The sequence below is a fragment of the Hyla sarda genome, chromosome 6, assembly GCF_029499605.1.
Source record: "Hyla sarda isolate aHylSar1 chromosome 6, aHylSar1.hap1, whole genome shotgun sequence".
Lineage (NCBI taxonomy): Eukaryota > Metazoa > Chordata > Amphibia > Anura > Hylidae > Hyla > Hyla sarda.
Window position 1 is genome coordinate 9,233,544 of NC_079194.1, and position 18,828 is coordinate 9,252,371.

Below are 18,828 nucleotides of genomic sequence, written 5' to 3' on the forward strand. Positions count from 1 at the left end.
TGGAGGGGATGTATATAAATACTATATATCCTGATCCCATAGAGATGGCAGCAGTATACAGATAGAGCTGTAGAAGTGTATAACTACTATATATCCCGATACCGTAGAGATAGCAGCAGCAGTATACCGATAGAGCTAAATGAGAAGTGTATAACTACTATATATACTGATCCCATAGAGATAGCAGCAGTTTATAAATAAAGCTGTAGAAGTGTATAACTACTATATATACTGATCCCATAGAGATAGCAGCAGCAGTATACAGATAGAGCTAAATGAGAAGTGTATAACTACCATATATATATATATTGATCCCATAGAGATAGCAGCAGTATACAGATAGAACTGGAGAAGATGCATATTACTGCTATATATCCTGATCCCACAGAGATAGCAGCAATATACAGATAAGGTTGGTGGAAAGGGGTATACCTACTATATATCCTGATCCCATAGAGATAGCAGCAGTAAAAAGATAAAACTGGAGGTGTATAACTGCAATATATACTGATCTCATAGAGATATCAGCAGCAGTATACAGATAGAGCTGGAGGGGAGGTGTAAAACTAATATGTATACTGATCCCATAGAGATAGCGGCAGTATACAGATAGAGCTGTAAGAGAGGTGTATAACTACTATATACTGATCCCATAGAGATAGCAGCAGCAGTCTACAGATAGAGCTGGGAGGGTTCTGGGAGCTGCCAGGAGGGATCATAATCGGTGATTATGTCATCCTGTAGTTCACAGTATGTTAGCTGACCCAGAACTGACCACTGTCTCTGACACATTAAACATTGATCTGTGGGTCAGATATATGGTCACATGACCCAGTTACGGTAATTAAACACATGGATGTATCTGTGCTGAAATAAAACGATGGAGCTGTAGAACTAGTGATGATGAGTCTGCCTGATATGGGGAAAAAACAGGGGTTTTCTTCAAAGTATCTGTAAGTATAAGCCGTAAGAAGGGTTCGAACTGTGCTCCAGCCTTTTCCAGTTTCCATGGGAGGTTATGCAGTCAATATAAAGCATCTACTTTTCAAACTGCAAACTCTGATGTACTGTATTTTTTATTATTTCTAAGCTTGATATTGTTACAGAATACATAGATAACTATTGTGATCCTTTAGATTAGTTATTTTAGTTTTTTTTTCTTATAACAATCTTTTGATTATTTTCCTCTATGCAGGTCAACAACCGCACCTGTACAAGCAGTATTGGAAAAACAGGACATTTCTGAAACCAGAAATTATACACAGCAACCACAAGATGGTGCACGTAGGTAGAAAAGATGTAGAGTACACACATTTGCATTGAATTATTGGGTGAGCTATTGAGGCTGAGAACAGTAATAACCGGCGACTGAAAATTTATTTCATTATAAACATTTGATTTTATTTTGACGTGACTAGCTATTCATCCAACAGGAAGTTACTTATACCTTAATTTATTCTCCTCATTTCATAGATCATAAGATTAATTTGTCAGTGAATCTGTCAGCCTAGTTTAAAGAAACTAATTTTAACTCTTAAAAAGTAATCCAGAAGGACACAATCTATAAAATGGTTATAAAACTGAGCTTAGCAAATTGTAAATAAGATGTGTTAGTATGAGCCTAGCATTACCAATGCTGTCTGAACAGAATATCCGTAATAATAAAAATAAGAGAGAGAAAATATTTTTTCTATGCAATATATTAAACCTTCTTCCTGTTTTAAAGTTGTTTTTTTTTTATTTATTGCACTTATATTATTTCTGATATAACCCAATAAGCCATAACAAAACAGCTTTAACCAATTAAGGCCCGGACCCCATATCCCTGTGCTGTGTCCGGTGGTATCAGATCCTGTAAGGTGTGAGGTGCGGTCTCCATGGAGGGGACTTGATTCTCCAGCACATCCCACAGATAATCGATCGGAGGACATTTGGGGAGTCTGGAGGCCAAGTTACCTCCTTAATCTCTTTGTCATGTTTCTCATTCCTGAACAATATCTGCGGTATGGCCATTGGCGATGACCTGCTGAAAGATACCGCTGCCATTAAGGGTCCCGCTGCTATGGGTGGGGGGCTTGGTTTCAATGGTTAGGTAGGTGGTATGTGCCACAGTAACATCCATATGATGCCAGGACACAAGGTCTCCAGCAGAACATTGCCCATCACACTGACCCCACTGTCTTATTGTCTTCTGTGTCATCTGTTCCCCACATAAGTGGCGCACACGCAACAGGCTGTCCACATGATGAGAAACATGATCATCAGACCAGGCCCCTTTCTTCTATAGCTCCATGCTCTAACTCTGACGGTCATTTGCATTTTGTAGGGCATTTGGCGATGGACAGGAGTCAGTATGGGCCCTTCAACCGTGGTTCTGTGTGATCTGTCTCCTTAGTATGATATCAAGTGGGAAGTTTTTCAGCAGTTTGCTCTAGAGCAGCTCTCCTGTAGGATCGTACTAGACCAGTAGCTTTCACCCCCCCCCCCCCCACACACACCCACACCCACACACACATCAATGAGCCTTGGGCCCCCTTGACCCTTTTTCTGTTCACCTGTTATCTGTACTTGAACACTTTTGGTAGGTACTAACCACTACATCCCGGAAACACCCCACAAGATGTTCTGATCCACATCACAATTTGGCCCTTGTCACATTTATGGTGTAACAATAATAATATTTATTTATACAGCACCAACAGATTCTGCAGCACTTTACCATTTTGGGCGTACAATTAAAGACAAATATCAGACATTACAATATTACTCACTATATATTCAAACAAGAGGAGCTTAAAGTGGTGTAAAACTAAGTCAGCTAATGGATCATAAGATTTTCAAGTGGCCTGAGACACTGTTAGAAATTTAGAGTGGATTGTCCAGCGCAGAAGCCTTGTAGAAAGGATCAATGCTTTATTATGTAAAAACCGGTGCAGTAAGACAGGACATCACAGGGTACCCTGTGATATCCTTTTTTACTCTACCGGTTTTTACATAATAAAGCATCGATCCTTTCTACAAGGCTTCTGCACTGGACAATCATTCCATCTACAATTCAAGTGTGGCGTGGTCCGCGCCAGTCCGTGCGCATACAAGGCCAGAGGGTAAGCTGGTTAACCCCTGCTACAGCACACTGTTAGAAATCTAGCACATTCTTATACTGTCTAAGAATTACCTCTCCACTGCGATGCTAGTGTAGACAGAATGTCAGCTGTATATCATGCTCCGAGCAGCAGATATGCCCACATAGTTCATAAGGAAATAAAACATATGATACTTTAGGCAATAATTTTTTTGCAAAGTTATAAAATCATGTTTTTCTTCTAAGCTCAAGAGTTAACCCTAAGGCTAGGCCACTCCTCCTTGCATAATTGATGTACAGATTTTGGTTTTCAGCACTGAGCCTTACAAAATCATGAGTTGTAAAGGTTTTGGCTTTTGACAGATTTTGGCTTCCAGCACTGAACTTTGCACATCCATCATGTTGGGCAGGGAAGGGAAGGGTGTGAGAGGGGTGTGTATGCTGCAGCTCTGCCAAGCCTTTCTGACTCGAGCTTAGAAGGAAAACATGATTTTATAATTTTGCAAAAAGCCATCTGCTAAGACACAGGTATCATTTTTTTTATCAGCAATCTGGGCATGTCTGCAGCTCTGAGCATGATATGGAGCTGATAGATTTGCTTTATCAGTGCATAATGTTGGACATGAGTTTCATATTACACATGCCTCACAGGAGCGTAAGTAGTAAGTAGCAAAAAAAAAACACACCCCTTTTTCCAAATAATTGTCCAAACTATGTAAACACGAAAATATTTCAGACTTCAAAATTGTTAATTTTTGGTCACATCTCCTTCCAGAAAAATTTAATAAAAAGTGACCAAAAAGCCAGGACTTCACAAAAGTGAACTTTTTTGGTGGAACCGAGCTGTGCTGCAACTATTTCTTACTATATATATATATATATATATATATATATATATATATATATATATATATATTTGCATTTTTTTTTTCAAGTTTTCTAATTTTTTTTAACCATAAAATGAAACATAAATGATCTAAGTTTGTTATAATTGGAATCATACAGATCATTAGAGTAAAGTTTGCATGCCAGTTTTACCGGATTGTGAATTATTGCCAACGAAATTGTGCAATTCCATTTTTTAATATTTTGCCTTACATATCATTCTTTTTTGGCTTCATAATACATTATATGATAAAATAAAGTGCGCCAATGAAAACTACAACTTGTCCCACAAAATAAATGCCCTAATAAAACTCTCTCAGTGGAAAAATAAAAAGTTATGGATGTTAAGCAGGAAAAAAACGTAAGCCAGAGATCAAAGTTTGAGGGGTCGCGAAGAGGTTAAACCTCAATGTTGTAATTGGCTTTGGTTTGTTTTTTTTTTTTTTCCTTTTTTTTTTTCAAAAGTAAATTTTTAAATAAAGGAGATATTCGGCAGATAAAAAAAAAACGTACAGTGTCTGAACGCGGGAGTCCGACTGCTTGATTCCCCCCCCCCCCCCCCAGAACAATCTCCTGTACAGGGCCTAGTTCGGACCTGGCTTTGCTCCTCTAATGTACGTCGTACCCAGCATGGAAGCTGGTCAAAACATGCCCTCTCCATTCATCCCTATGGGAGAGGCAGAGACACAGCGTGTGTGTCCATCTCTCCCATAGAGATGAGTGGAGGGGGCGTGTTTCGACCAGCTTACATGCTGGGTGCGACACGTCATTACAGGATCCCAGCTGAGGCCGAGCCGGGGCCCCGTACGGGAGCTTGCGGGGGGTCCCAGCAGTTGGACCCCCTGATCAGACACTTATGTTTTTTTTTCTTTCCTTTAAAGGTTGTCACAACAAATACAAAATATGTCTTTGTCTGTTTATGTTCAGCATCTTCAATGCTTTCTATTTTACATTTTAAGGATGTTCATATTTTGGAAACAGAGAATATGTAAAGCAGCAAAGTGCAAGTACGAGCCAATACCACAATAATATGACTGATGCAGACAAATATAGCTCGTGGTCACAGAAACCTGGAGATACCATAATCGATTTAGACGATGACGTCTGGGATGATTTTGACGATGAAAATTTGGTGGATGCCAGTAGCATCACCATGGAGAAAAGTATTCCTGGTAAAATATATTCCTCTTGTCTGCAAAATTTCTTGTAATTTATGAGATGATTGTGACGATAATGATAATGACAGGTCCTTTATAAACAAATGTCTTGGTTTCCCTTATGAGAAATTAAGATTATTGAAGAGTACTTGTCCTATCCCACAAAAAAACAAAACAAATGTTAATTGTTACTCAGTAGTACCTAATCCTGATCATGTACATATAATTTTCATATGACTAACATGTTGCTCACTTGCTTTGTCATTCGGTGCTCTGGAGGGGGCGTGTCCTCACTCTGCATGACTCATCTTCCTCCCTGAGTCTTTTGTGCTGTGCTGGGTCTCTTCATCCAATTACTGCAAGCTGATCTGTAACCCCTTCCTCTCTGTTTTCATTCTGCAGTCTGATAGGACAGAAGTGAGCACAGAGGAGTGTTAGCCCGCCCTCACCATCTGGACTTTGTTCCTGCCTGTGCTTCAGCTGGGACAAAGATGATGCTGCAGCCGGACAGGATTATATTCTGGGTGGTATGGGGACCCCTAGTGGTCTTTTGTTTTTATAAACCATGGTTTCTATAAATAAGAGAGAACATTTTTTATGAAGTATATTAGAAAGGTAAATGATGTACAACAAATAAAAAGTTTTTGAATCTGACAGCGCCCCTTTATGCTTATGTGCACAAAACCTGGAAACAATACATAGATTCTATATGTGATGTGTATGTGGACAGACAAATGGCATTAACACGATTGTATCACAGTGTTTCCCGCACTAAGCGTGCATTTATCTCAGCTCATTCTACTGATCAGTCAGGGTCTAAACACTTAGACCCTGACCAATAAAACCTTTTGATACATCTCTACAACGTATGAAAGTTTAGACTTCAAGTTTTGAGCTACCGAATTTTTCCAAGGCGTTATACAGTGACCACCCCCCCCCCCCCCCGACCTATGATGGCCCCGACATACGATCATTTCAGCATATGATCACTCTCAAAGGTCATCGCATGTTGAAGGCAGCATCAACATACGATGCTTTTGTATGTCGGGGCCATCACATAAATGGCTATCCGGCAGCGCAGACTGCTTCAGCTGCTGCCAGATAGCCGTTTACGGTGCCCTGTGTGGTCCGCTGACGATCACTTACCTGTCCTTGGGGCTCCGGCGCGTCCTCTTCGGGATCCCCTGCATCGTCGGTGCTCTCCATCGTCGTCATCACGTCGCTGCGCACGCTGTCCTGTCATCCAATAGGAGCGGCGTGCGTAACAACGTGATGGCGGCGACGGAGAGCGAGGATGCCGGGGAAGCAGAGGCATCGGGGACAACACGGGGACGCGGCGACAGTGATGGAGGGCGACATCCAGGGCAGCGGTGACGGTCCGGAGCGGCGGGGACATGCTAGTATAACCTCCAATACCAGTGGTCTTCAACCTGCGGACCTCCAGATGTTGCAAAACTACAACTTCCAGCATGCCCGGACAGCCGTTGGCTGTCCGGGCATGCTGGGTGTTGTAATTTTGCAACATTTGGAGGTCCGTAGGTTGGAGACCACTGTCCTATACTTTACATTGCACAGATCCCTCAACACCCCTACCCTTCAATTCCCTGGTTGAACTTGATGGACATATGTCTTTTTTTGACCGTACTAACTATGTAACTATGTAAGATGGTTTCAACAAACGATGGTTCATTTGGAACGGATTACCATCGTATGTTGAGGGACCGCTGTATATGGAATTCGTATTTGTACTTACAGATCAACCAGATAGCCTTGCTGCAGCATAGACTGACCTGGAAAGATGCCTTTATTCATTCACATACAATCACATTAGGACAGGTGAACAGACAAGAAGTGTTGCGTTTCGGATGGGAAACCACAGTTAGTGTTACAGTCGTACCAGTATGAATAAAGGTAGTTTTCCCATCCAAAACGTTTTCCCATCCAAAAGTTCTGACTGTTCACCTGTCCTGATTTTACACGATTGAAAAAAAGTCAAAAGCTATTATAGACAAGCAGCCGGGCCGGACTTTAATTCTTTATGTCAATGAAATATTATCGTTCACAAAACTGATGGAGTAGAATTTCCCACCAAATTAGTAAACAGCATTGGGCGCGGCAGTCATTACAATCGCTCAGTGATGGGTGAAGGGCCGAGTTTGCAGCACAAAAATAAAAGTGTAACCCAAATTACAGGCAGTGACAATGCACACTGTTAAGCAAGGAATGCTTTAAATGATGCATTAATACATTAAAAGGGCCACACTTCAAGCTGTTCTGCAGGCAGAGAAAGGTTCCTTTTGAAATATAAATGGAAATGATTACAGTCTAGAAAATACAATCCTGTTTCTTGCATATAAAGGCTGTCACATATCTCAGGCTCTTCCCGTTTCATGAAAGGCCACGTTATCATTAACATTGTTTCTTTGTAAGAGTCACTTTGATGGGGCTGGTAAGATACAGGATAGAATTATGTCATTGAAGCCTAATTATAAGGTATAAAGTGACATCTGTGTGTATCCGGCACAGCATAAAACACTTTCCAATTATACATTTGATGTTTCATTCTATACATTTGATTCCTGATTAAACATCTTGTTTATGTTTATTTTATTTTTTTGCAAACAGACTAATTAATTCTAAACTAGGAAGGCAACCCGGATATCATTCAGGACCATAGTTATTTCATTGAAACATATAATTGTTAATATTATTGCTTTCATAGGAATATGTCATCTAGTGTAGTGAATTTAGAAGAAACTGATTGTCCAGCGCAGTGATTTTTCATAACGGTGTAAACTTAATTTACAATAAAACCACACAGAACAAAAGGACATCACTGGAGCAGTGATGCATTTTGGACACCCAAAATGGCCTTACTCATACAACTGATACACAGTTATGGCATCATATATGTACAAGATGGGGATTAGTGATAGGAAACACCTGAAAAATACTCCATCAACAACTCCTGCTCTATATAGATATTGTATTAAAATATAGATTGAACTCCCAAAAATTAATTACTAGAAACAATGAAAGTAATAGAAAATATGACACTAATCTTTATTGAAACAAATACAGACATATAAAAAATACATCAAAATTATGCATAAAAAATGGCACAGTTAGATAACACCATGGATAGCAAATGCCAAGGTAAGCTGTTACTACAGATAGCTAACAGTCCGGATAAGAAGATATAACGTAAACGGTGAATACACAATAATTAGCAAATAAATATGAGGTAGAAATAGATCAAACCAGACTGTAAACACCAGTACCTAATGATATAATAAGCCTTACCATGAGATATGCTCAACCCCTACATATGTTTCGCTCCTACGAGCTTCCTCAGACGCCCCCTGAGGAAGCTCTAAGGAGCGAAACATATGTAGGGGTTGAGCATATCTCATGGTAAGGCTTATTATAAAATTTGTTACAGTCTGGCTTTATCTTTTACTACCTCATCTTTATTTGCTAATTATTATGTATTCACCGTTTACGTTACATCTTCTTATCCGGACTGCTAGCTAGTAGCTATCTGTAGTTACAGCTTACCTTGGCATTTGCTATCCATAGTGTATCTAACTGTGTCATTTTGTATGCATCATTTTTATGTATTCTTTATGTCTGTATTTGTTTCAATAAAGATTAGTGTCATATTTTCTATTACTTTCATTGTTTCTAGTAATACATTTTTGGTGTTCAATTTCTAGTATATTACTAGTCTCTACTTTCCCTGTGTTGCTTTATTGTCCCACAGGACGTTTTTTTGGAGTATATTAAAATATAGATGTATAAACATGGTACAAAAATCTAAAAAACATGTGCATAGAAGTCACTACATAGTATTATCTCCTGTATAAGATCTACACAAAGTATAACTTTGTTTACATAATAAGAGCAGGAGGAGATGAGCAGATGATATATACAATACAGTACAATCTGCAGGTATCATGTTATAGAGCAGGAGGAGCTGAGCAGATGATATATACAATACAGTACAATCTGCAGGTAACATGTTATAGAGCAGGAGGAGCTGAGCAGATGATATATACAATACAGTACAATCTGCAGGTATCATGTTATAGAGCAGGAGGAGCTGAGCAGATGATATATACATTTCAGTACAATCTGCAGGTAACATGTTATAGAGCAGGAGGAGCTGAGCAGATGATATATACAATACAGTACAATCTGCAGGTATCATGTTATAGAGCAGGAGGAGCTGAGCAGATGATATATACAATACAGTACAATCTGCAGGTAACATGTTATAGAGCAGGAGGAGCTGAGCAGATGATATATACAATACAGTACAATCTGCAGGTAACATGTTATAGAGCAGGAGAAGCTGAGCAGATATATATACAATACAGTACAATCTGCAGGTAACATGTTATAGAGCAGGAGGAGCTGAGCAGATGATATATACAATACAGTACAATCTACAGGTAACAAGTTATAGAGCAGGAGGAGCTGAGCAGATGATATATACAATGCAGTACAATCTGCAGGTATCATGTTATAGAGGAGGAGGAGCTGAGCAGATGATATATACAATACAATACAATCTGCAGGTAACATGTTATAGAGCAGGAGGAGCTGAGCAGATGATATATACAATACAGTACAATCTGCAGGTAACATGTTATAGAGCAGGAGGAGCTGAGCAGATGATATATACAATACAGTACAATCTGCAGGTAACATGTTATAGAGCAGGAGGACCTGGGCAGATGATATATACAATACAGTACAATCTGCAGGTAACATGTTATGGAGCAGGAGGAGCTGAGCAGATGATATATACAATACAGTATAATCTGCAGGTAACATGTTATAGAAAAGGAGGAGCTGAGCAGATGATATATACAATACAGTACAATCTGCAGGTATCATGTTATAGAGCAAGAGGAGCTGAGCAGATGATATACACAATACAGTACAATCTGCAGGTAACATTAATGAGATTTGGCGCTGATCTGGCAGCCGGATGGCTAAAACGTGGTTTGAACCCAGCCTAACTTGTCTTGGAGACACAGGACAAAGCTTAGTTGATTTTCAGGGAAGGAGGAGGCAAGTGAAAGGAAAAATAGTTTGATAACAGGAGAAATAAGCACTTCTGTCTATAAAGATATATTAGAAAGTTTCATATATTTACGTGTACTATTGATCTATGCAAAGTTTAATACCACTGTTTTGAGGGTGGGTATACATAAACTATTGATCTGCCCTGGAAAATGCAGTAATAGAATGATTAACAATTCATGAATATACCCCACAGCATTGGTGAAAAATCAATGTAAAGTGCAACAGTGCAACTAGGTATGGATGCCCTGGACAGTGCAAAAAATGAATATAGGTGTTAACAATTCATACATATAAATCCCAGCTGTACACTTTATTAATATATGCACAAAAAAATTATTTTACACTATGTTAACGATCTATATATAAAGGGCAATAGTACAAGTGATGTGTGGGTGCAAAAAAGAATAGAAGGCTGGAATTTGATATGTCCAATGGCTATAATATAAATAACTAATATATATTAATGCTAGGAAACTAATGCACACAAGAATAGATTGGTACAGTAAATTCCTTTTGATTAGCATATATATATATATATATATATATATATATATATATATATTGTCGCAGTGTGGCAAGGAAAGGGTGTATTTCCTTGGCTCACCCTGCAGAAGCTCTCACCTGCTTCTTAAGTAATGAGGCAGGAGGGAAGGGAGGTGTATATGAGATGGAGACTCAGTCAAATGTGGGCTCTTCCTAGGAGACAGCATGTGGGCTGTAGGGAAGAGACGGAGCCTGCTGAGGAGTACACAGCCCGAGCTATGAGTGGCTCAAAGAGAGTGACATGAATTGTGAGTAGAAGGTTGCAGGGGACATATGTTTAACCGACTGAGGGAAGCTCAGCGGTTGTTAGTCAGGACAAGCAGATCTGTTTAGTCAGTGACCAGACGGTCTAGGATTTTGTTTTGTTCCTGCTTTTTGTTTATTTCTTTCCCTGCAACCTGTCTAATAAAACTGGCAAGGTGCCAGATTTGCATTATAAGCGTTTGTTTGCTGGTTTATTGAGAAGAAACGCATCCTGTGGCGTGGTCCAGGACGATCCCAGAGCTAATCCCCAAGACGGATCGTCACATTTTGGTGGAGGATGCGGGCACGCCGTTGCTAAGGGCAACCCGTTGCCAAGGGCAACCAACAAGCGAGTTGGAGAGGAGCTGTTGCTAGGAGCAACCCCCTGCAAGATTGCAAGTCGGAGGAGCCCAGCAGAGGAGTTCAAGCACAGTTTGGTGTCTGTGGAGGAGCGTTGCTAGGGGCAACAGATCGAGAATTTTTTTCAAGAAAATGGGACAACCTCGAAAGGCCGTTGCTGGGAGCAACCGACGTGGGCCACAAGCTGTGGTCACCAAGACGAAGCCGAGGTCCCGTGAGTTGCGGGTGGGCGGAATCCCACTGTGGGTGGACTTGGATTGTTGCCAGACTGTATCTCGGATTATGCCAGAAATAATTCCATTTGTGAAGTCCCGCCCGGAGCCCGGTAAGACTGTTCAAATTACCTTTGATACATGTTTTGGGACAGTAAGCCATATGATGGAGGTATGTGCGGAACTTACAGTGGAAATTGTACTGGGCAGAGACTTTCCGTATTTCTGGCAGCTGTGGGATGCTGAGATTGCACCTGAGAGTTCGCACACAAAGGTTCCGGAAGTAGTGAGGACTGGGGGGTCTCTACTGGACTGTGTGAATGGTGCTGTATATTGTGAACCCATGCAGGCTGATAATGTTTTTCTTGAAAAACTTATGTTAATGTGTTCTGATGTAAAAAATACTGTTGCCACCTCTCGCAGGACAAAAGAAAACCTGTGTGAGCTGGAAATAGAAGGTAAAAAGATGACGGTTTTGTTAGATCCAAAATGTGTAATAAGTCTGGTAAAGACCAGCTGCAGAAAGCCAGACCCTGTTATAGTGTCTATACAGGCCGGTATTTGGGGTTATATAACAGTTAATGTGTGTATTTTTACTCCCTATGGTACCATAAGTCACAAGGTTGCAATAGAGCCTACCTTAGAGTATGAAGTAGTACTGGGGAAGGATTTTCCGTTTTTTCAGCAGTTGTGGGAAGATAGTCAGGTGACTAGAGCAGGAACACCTGATAGGCTCACAACACTTGGTTTTCACCACATAGCAGGGGACAGTAACTCCGCAGAGGCTGAGGACGGGGAGTGTCAGCCGACCCTAGGTATATGTCAGGTGGAAGTGTGCCAGACCACTAGGGGAGTTGAAAAACAGTCCACGAGTCAAGTTAAAGTGGTGACTGGAATAGAAGCTACGGAGATGGCTGCGGAAAAACCAAAACTCTGGAAGAGAGTACCAGTGGAGCTGGGGGCTGCGCTTACGGTCACAGACAGAGTCCTAAGTGAAGGAGACTGTGACAAGACGAAAGAAAAGTCTGCCAAGAAGCCGAGACACAGTTCAGAGGAACTGATCAGGAATCTCCCTGACTCGCTGGTGCCAAGAGCCATTGAAGTTGTTGCTAGGGGCAACAAACTTACCACCAAGGGATTGCCGGTCCGACAGGAGTGTTTAGCAAGAGTCTCCAGAGTTGCCAACATGGTGGGAGACGAAGAGTGCCAGGTGTCGGTGGCACCTGTTGATGATAATAACAAGGTACAAGTGGCCGCAACCCCGAAAAAGGGGGAGACTTCATCTAGAGATGGAGAAGGGCTGGGGCGAGTGTCTGACAGAGGACCAGAGGATGTCTCAAGGTCTAACAGCGAAAGTGAGGAGACCGCTGTCAGTAAAAGGTCTCGAAAAAGACGAGCTGGCCTTGGGGAAAAAACTGGAGCAGATCCAGAATCTGGAAGAAACCCTGCAGATGGTTTCTGTGAAGTTGATGGAGAAAGAAAAAGAGGTACATCGTTTGACAGAGGAGAAGGACAAATCACTTGCAGACTTTAAGAAAGAGCAAGAAGCGAGACTTCAGCTGGAAAAAATAATGGAGCACCATAGAAGTGAGTTCATGGATCTGCAGGATGAACTGTCCCGCTCCCAGGGTCTTGTGACCAGCAAGGAGAGTGAAGTGCAGAGTCTGGCCAAGCGGATGTCATTCCAGGAAGAAGAAGTGATTCTTCTACATGGTGCATATCAGGCTCTGCAGAGTGATCACAAGACTAGCCATGGAAAAAATAGAAAAAGAGAAGAATGAAATGAAGATGGAAGTTGATGATCTTGCCAGCAATCTGGAGAGTGTCTCTAAAGCTAAGAGACAACTTGAGGAGGAAGTCAAGGTGAAGAGTGCCCTTGCACATGCTCTTCAATCTGCTCGTCATGACAATGAATTGCTCCGTGAGCAGTATGAGGAGGCCCTGGAACAAGCTGAGACTCTGCAACATGAAAACAAGAACTTGCAACAGGAGATCTCAGATTTATCTGAACAGATTGGTGAGAGTGGAAAATCTATCAATGAGTTAGTGAAGTCCAAGAAACAGTTGCTGGACAGTGAGAAGATGATCTCCACAAAGCTCAAGAATGTGCAGCTGAAATATAGAAAGCTGGAAGATGACATGAAGATCTTAAAAGAGAGCCTGGAAGCGCAGAACGAAACGCGCAGAAGGTCCCACGTAGCTGCCTTTGTTTTGCTGGGAGCGCAACTCTACGAGCAGGAGGCTGTGCTGGCGGACAATGAACAATTGAGGAAACAATTGCTGTCTTCGGAAGATACTGTCAGGGACTTGACAGAGTTACTTGACAGTGAGAGGATGAAGTCCGCTAAGCTCCAGTGTAAGCTGCGAAAATGTGAGAAAAAGGAAGAGTACCAGGAAGTCCTAAAAAAGAGCAGAGACCAAGATATGGTGGAATTGGCTCAAGAAAGGCTTCTGGGGCTGAAGTTACAGGATACAGTTATGCTTTCTCTGAATGCCAAAAAGTCCTCTAAAGTTAAGATTGAGGTGAAGTCCTGTAAGAAGTCCCCTGAAGCTAGGACTGAGCTGAAACCTGGTGGGAAATCCTCTGAAGTGGAGACTAAGGAGAAGAGAGGTGGGGAATCCTCTGAACCTGAGCAGACCAAAAATTCTGAAGGTAATGCTGAGGCAGAGAAATCCTCTGAAGCAGAAGCAAAACTAGAGTCAACCTCAAAAGCTGTGAGTAAAGAGAATTGCACAACTGAAGCTACAGGTGAAGAAAAGAGTAAGCCTGAAGAAGCTGCAGTAGTAGAAGCTGATTCTACACAAGAATCTGAAGGAGCCAAAGACTCTGAAGCCAAACCTGAGGAAGCTGGTGCCCCTGAAGAGAAAGCTGGAAGGGATGAGGTGAAACCATGTGAGAAATTCACTGAAGTCAAGACTGATGTGAAACCAGGTGGGAAGTCCTCTAAAGTTGAAACTGAGATGGACCCGTGTCAGAGGTCCTCTGATGGTACAGAGAACAAGACAGTGGTTGGTGAAGCCACTGATGCCGAAAGATTCTCTGAAGCAGAGGTCCGGCAAGTCAGAAGAAGACAAAGGTTAGAAGCATCGGTCCTCTCACTCCTTAATTTCAAGAACCCTGCCCACACCAGGGTGAAGAACCTGGTACTGGAGAGGTGTGACCGAGAGACTTGCAATTGGTGGCTGGTAAAAGTCCGGAAGAAAAAAGTCAAGGACTTCAGAGACTGTGGGACAAAAGTTGTCCAAGAGAAAGGAAAGGCAGATGGTTTCTGCCTTTCAAATACATGTGCTCCTTCTCGGTGGTCTGAGCAAAGGGGGGGGGGATATGTGGCAGTGTGGCAAGGAAAGGGTGTATTTCCTTGGCTCACCCTGCAGAAGCTCTCACCTGCTTCTTAAGTAATGAGGCAGGAGGGAAGGGAGGTGTATATGAGATGGAGACTCAGTCTAATGTGGGCTCTTCCTAGGTGACAGCATGTGGGCTGTAGGGAAGAGACAGAGCCTGCTTAGGAGTACACAGCCCGAGCTATGAGTGGCTCAAAGAGAGTGACATGAATTGTGAGTAGAAGGTTGCAGGGGACATATGTTTAACCGACTGAGGGAAGCTCAGCGGTTGTTAGTCAGGACAAGCAGATCTGTTTAGTCAGTGACCAGACGGTCTAGGATTTTGTTTTGTTCCTGCTTTTTGTTTATTTCTTTCCCTGCAACCTGTCTAATAAAACTGGCAAGGTGCCAGATTTGCATTATAAGCGTTTGTTTGCTGGTTTATTGAGAAGAAACGCATCCTGTGGCGTGGTCCAGGACGATCCCAGAGCTAATCCCCAAGACGGATCGTCACAAAATATATATATATATATATATATATATATATATATTAAACAAAGAGAAAATAGCATCACTACTTAGCCAGTTATACTGTGAAAAAAAAAAAAATATATATATATATATATATAGAGAGAGAGAGAGAGAGAGAGAGAGAGAGAGAGACAAAGAATAAGTCAGCCAGCACTCTAGTTGATACCAAACTATTATATGGACCTGGCCTACAGGTGCACGCTACTAGGCTAAATATACAGCAACAGAAGAATGCAGCAGCACATATACATACACAGAGGGCTAGATGAGCACAAAATAGACTTACCAATCCCCCCCAAATAGTAAAATATGCTTAAAGTAACCGCCGAAACAAATAATAAAACCACGAGCAAATGGTCTAGTACTCCTTCACCTCACACTCCAAGGTGAGTTTTCTCCCTCCCACACTTAAACCACCTCCCACCCCCCCCCCCCCCCCCATTGCAGCATAGCTAGGCTCCCTTCCATGCATGCTGTGCTTGAAACTACAATTCCCTGCAGCCCTGCAGAGAATGATCTTCCACCCAGCAGTCACTTCATCTTACTGAGGCACAGACAGGCTCCCTTTTAATACCTGATGTAATGTCTTGGGCCACACTGCAACCTGGAAAAACAGACAACACTCATTTTGTAAGCTGCTAAAAATGAATATCCGAGACAAAGAACACATAAAAATTGTGAGACCATCATCAAACACAGGTACAGACACTATATTATGAACTGCACTAACTTTACATCCTCTGTAACACAGTCAAATAAAATACAAACCTGGAATACCCCTTTAAGGTTGCATCCACCGCTAGAGTCCGTAGGTGTTTTGTGACATCTAAAGTAGAGAGTTGTGGGGAAAGAAAAGCCTGTGTTCTCAAGACAAGACATTGGGACCTGGAGGTGTGCAACCAACTGAGCATTATTTCAACATAGCAAAAATAGTCCGAAAAAGGACTAAAAGGGTTAGAAAGGGGGCAAAATATGCCAAAATTCAAATAACAGGCAAAAAAAACAGCTGACATTTTTATATGGTTTTTTTGCCTGTCAAATTGGCTGTTTTTTGAGACTCAATCTCAACATAGTCTAAGGCACCTAAAACCGTGGTGGACCACGATTTTAGGTCCGGTTGTAAAAGTGCATACGGGGCAAAAACGAGCTGACCGGACCGAACGTTTCACTGCAGTCGGCTCATTGAAATGAATTACATACGGGAGCGCATAGAAAGGCATATGGGAGCGCAAGTTTTTAGCTCTCCCCTGCCGTATGTGCTGCCGTAGGGGGGAAAACGTAATGGGAACCCAGCCTTAGGGGTGAAATAAACAAATGAAGATCCAGGTTGAAAACCTTCTGCAGTGTGCAGGAGAATTGCAGAATGAAGACAAAAAAGATAAATGTTTTTTAAGACTAAGGTTATATTCATGCTACAGAATTTCCGAATGGAGAAATTGTACTTGGAAATTCTGGTGCAGCAGCCTCCGATTGTATGTAATAGTATTTTACAGCAATGTGCAGTCTGCAGGATTGCATTGCCATAAATGAGGGCGCATATCCGCACGGTCCGAGCAACTATGGTCGGTGGTGCCCATTGCAAATAGAGTTTACACCTGGTATATCTCGAACCAGAGATTTCGTTATATGAATGTACCCTTACTGCCTAACAAATAAAACCAGAGGTACAGCAGATCATGTAACTCACATGCCTGTATTTATTTCACTTATACAAAGGTTTGAATATTACTACATATAACAAGAACCAATCAAAAGTAACAGCTTTGGAAGGAAAACAGGACACTGTTGTGAATTATATACATCAGCAGCTTGAGTGAGTATTTGGTCATTTGCATTTTGTTACAACTTGCATTACTACTATTGCACTAATGAGGGGTTCTCCACCATAAGGTGATGTTAGTATGTACCTGCCAGATAGTAACGCACATGATTAGGAAGGATCTGTGCTTGTCTTGGTGCTAAATGGCTGTGCTACCATTCACTTTAAAAGGGGTACTCCGCCTCTAGACATCTTATCCCCTATGCAAAGGATAGGGGATAAGATGTCTGATTGCGAGGGGCCCCGCCACTGGGGACCCCAGACATCCGGTGCACGGAGTGAACTTCGCTCCGTGCCAGATGACTGGGGTTGCGGGGCGGAGGCCTGTGACATCACGGCCGCGCCCCGCTCGTGACGTCACAGCCATGCCCCCTCAATGCAAGTCTATGGGAGGGGGTGTGATGGCCATCACGTCCCCTCCCATAGACTTGCATTGAGGGCGCGTGGCCGTGATGTCACTAGCAGGGCGTGGCCGTGATGTCACGAGCCTCCGGCGCGGCACCTGATGCTCTGAACAAACCCCGGGTGCAGCAGGGGGATCCTGTGGGTCCTGCCTTTGGATAGGGGAAAAAATGTCTAGGGGCGGAGTACCCCATTAATGGGTCCTCCAGCAATCTGCATATCTGCCACTATCGTGAATTTTCCATGGAACCATTGAAGTGAACATACCCTTCGTACATATTGTACTATTATGTGATTTATAGTAATATATTTATGACTATTTCCTTTAGATATTCCAACCTCAAAACAAATCTGAATATAAATATTCAAAAACAAGTAGATTTTCCGGATTCTCAAATATCAAAATACAGGCCAAATGTACATAAACCGGTAAGTGAATACTTTATATAATTCATACTGTGTACAAATGTACACGTCAGCTGCTTCAACTATTTTCCTGTATTATTTTTATACCAATCATTTTATCATGTAGGTGGCTGCAACTGTAGAACAATACTCAGGGAGGCCCGAGGTGTCTGCACTGAATTCACCGCTCTCATATAAAGCACAATACTCGGGTGACTTTTTTGTTAGCGTCGGCCATGAAAGGTAAAATGTCCTAAACATAAGGAAAGTTACATTACAGTGCATTTTATGTTACATTACACTGCATTCTATGTTACATTACAGTGCATTTTATGTTACATTACAGTGCATTTTATGTTACATTACACTGCATTCTATGTTACATTACACTGCATTCTATGTTACATTACAGTGCATTTTATGTTACATTACAGTGCATTTTATGTTACATTACACTGCATTCTATGTTACATTACAGTGCTTCTTATGTTACATTACAGTGCATCTTATGTTACATTACAGTGCATATTATATTACATTACAGTGCATCTTATGTTACATTACATCGCATCTTATGTTACATTACAGTGCATATTATGTTACATTACATCGCATCTTATATTACATTACAGTGCATATTATGTTACATTACAGTGCATCTTATGTTACATTTAATCGCATCTTACGTTATATTACAGTGCATCTTATGTTACATTACATTGCATCTTATGTTATATTACAGTGCATATTATGTTACATTACAGTGCATCTTAT

At 41.6% G+C, this 18,828-nt stretch overlaps 1 protein-coding gene across 3 annotated transcripts in view; it reads left to right on the plus strand.

The window, feature by feature from the left end:
- Positions 1-18,828, plus strand: part of HFM1 (helicase for meiosis 1) — a 161,355-nt gene that overhangs the window by 135,891 nt on the left and 6,636 nt on the right. For 2 of the 3 annotated variants that reach the window (XM_056523169.1, XM_056523168.1), the window contains exons 34-38: positions 1,196-1,284; positions 4,927-5,139; positions 17,145-17,241; positions 17,979-18,078; positions 18,182-18,297. In XM_056523169.1, coding sequence (XP_056379144.1) covers positions 1,196-1,284; positions 4,927-5,139; positions 17,145-17,241; positions 17,979-18,078; positions 18,182-18,297 — 615 coding nt within the window. Of the gene's footprint in view, positions 1-1,195; positions 1,285-4,926; positions 5,140-5,526; positions 5,652-17,144; positions 17,242-17,978; positions 18,079-18,181; positions 18,298-18,828 lie in introns of those variants that run through there. The other variant, XR_008844730.1, reaches the window with a different exon arrangement.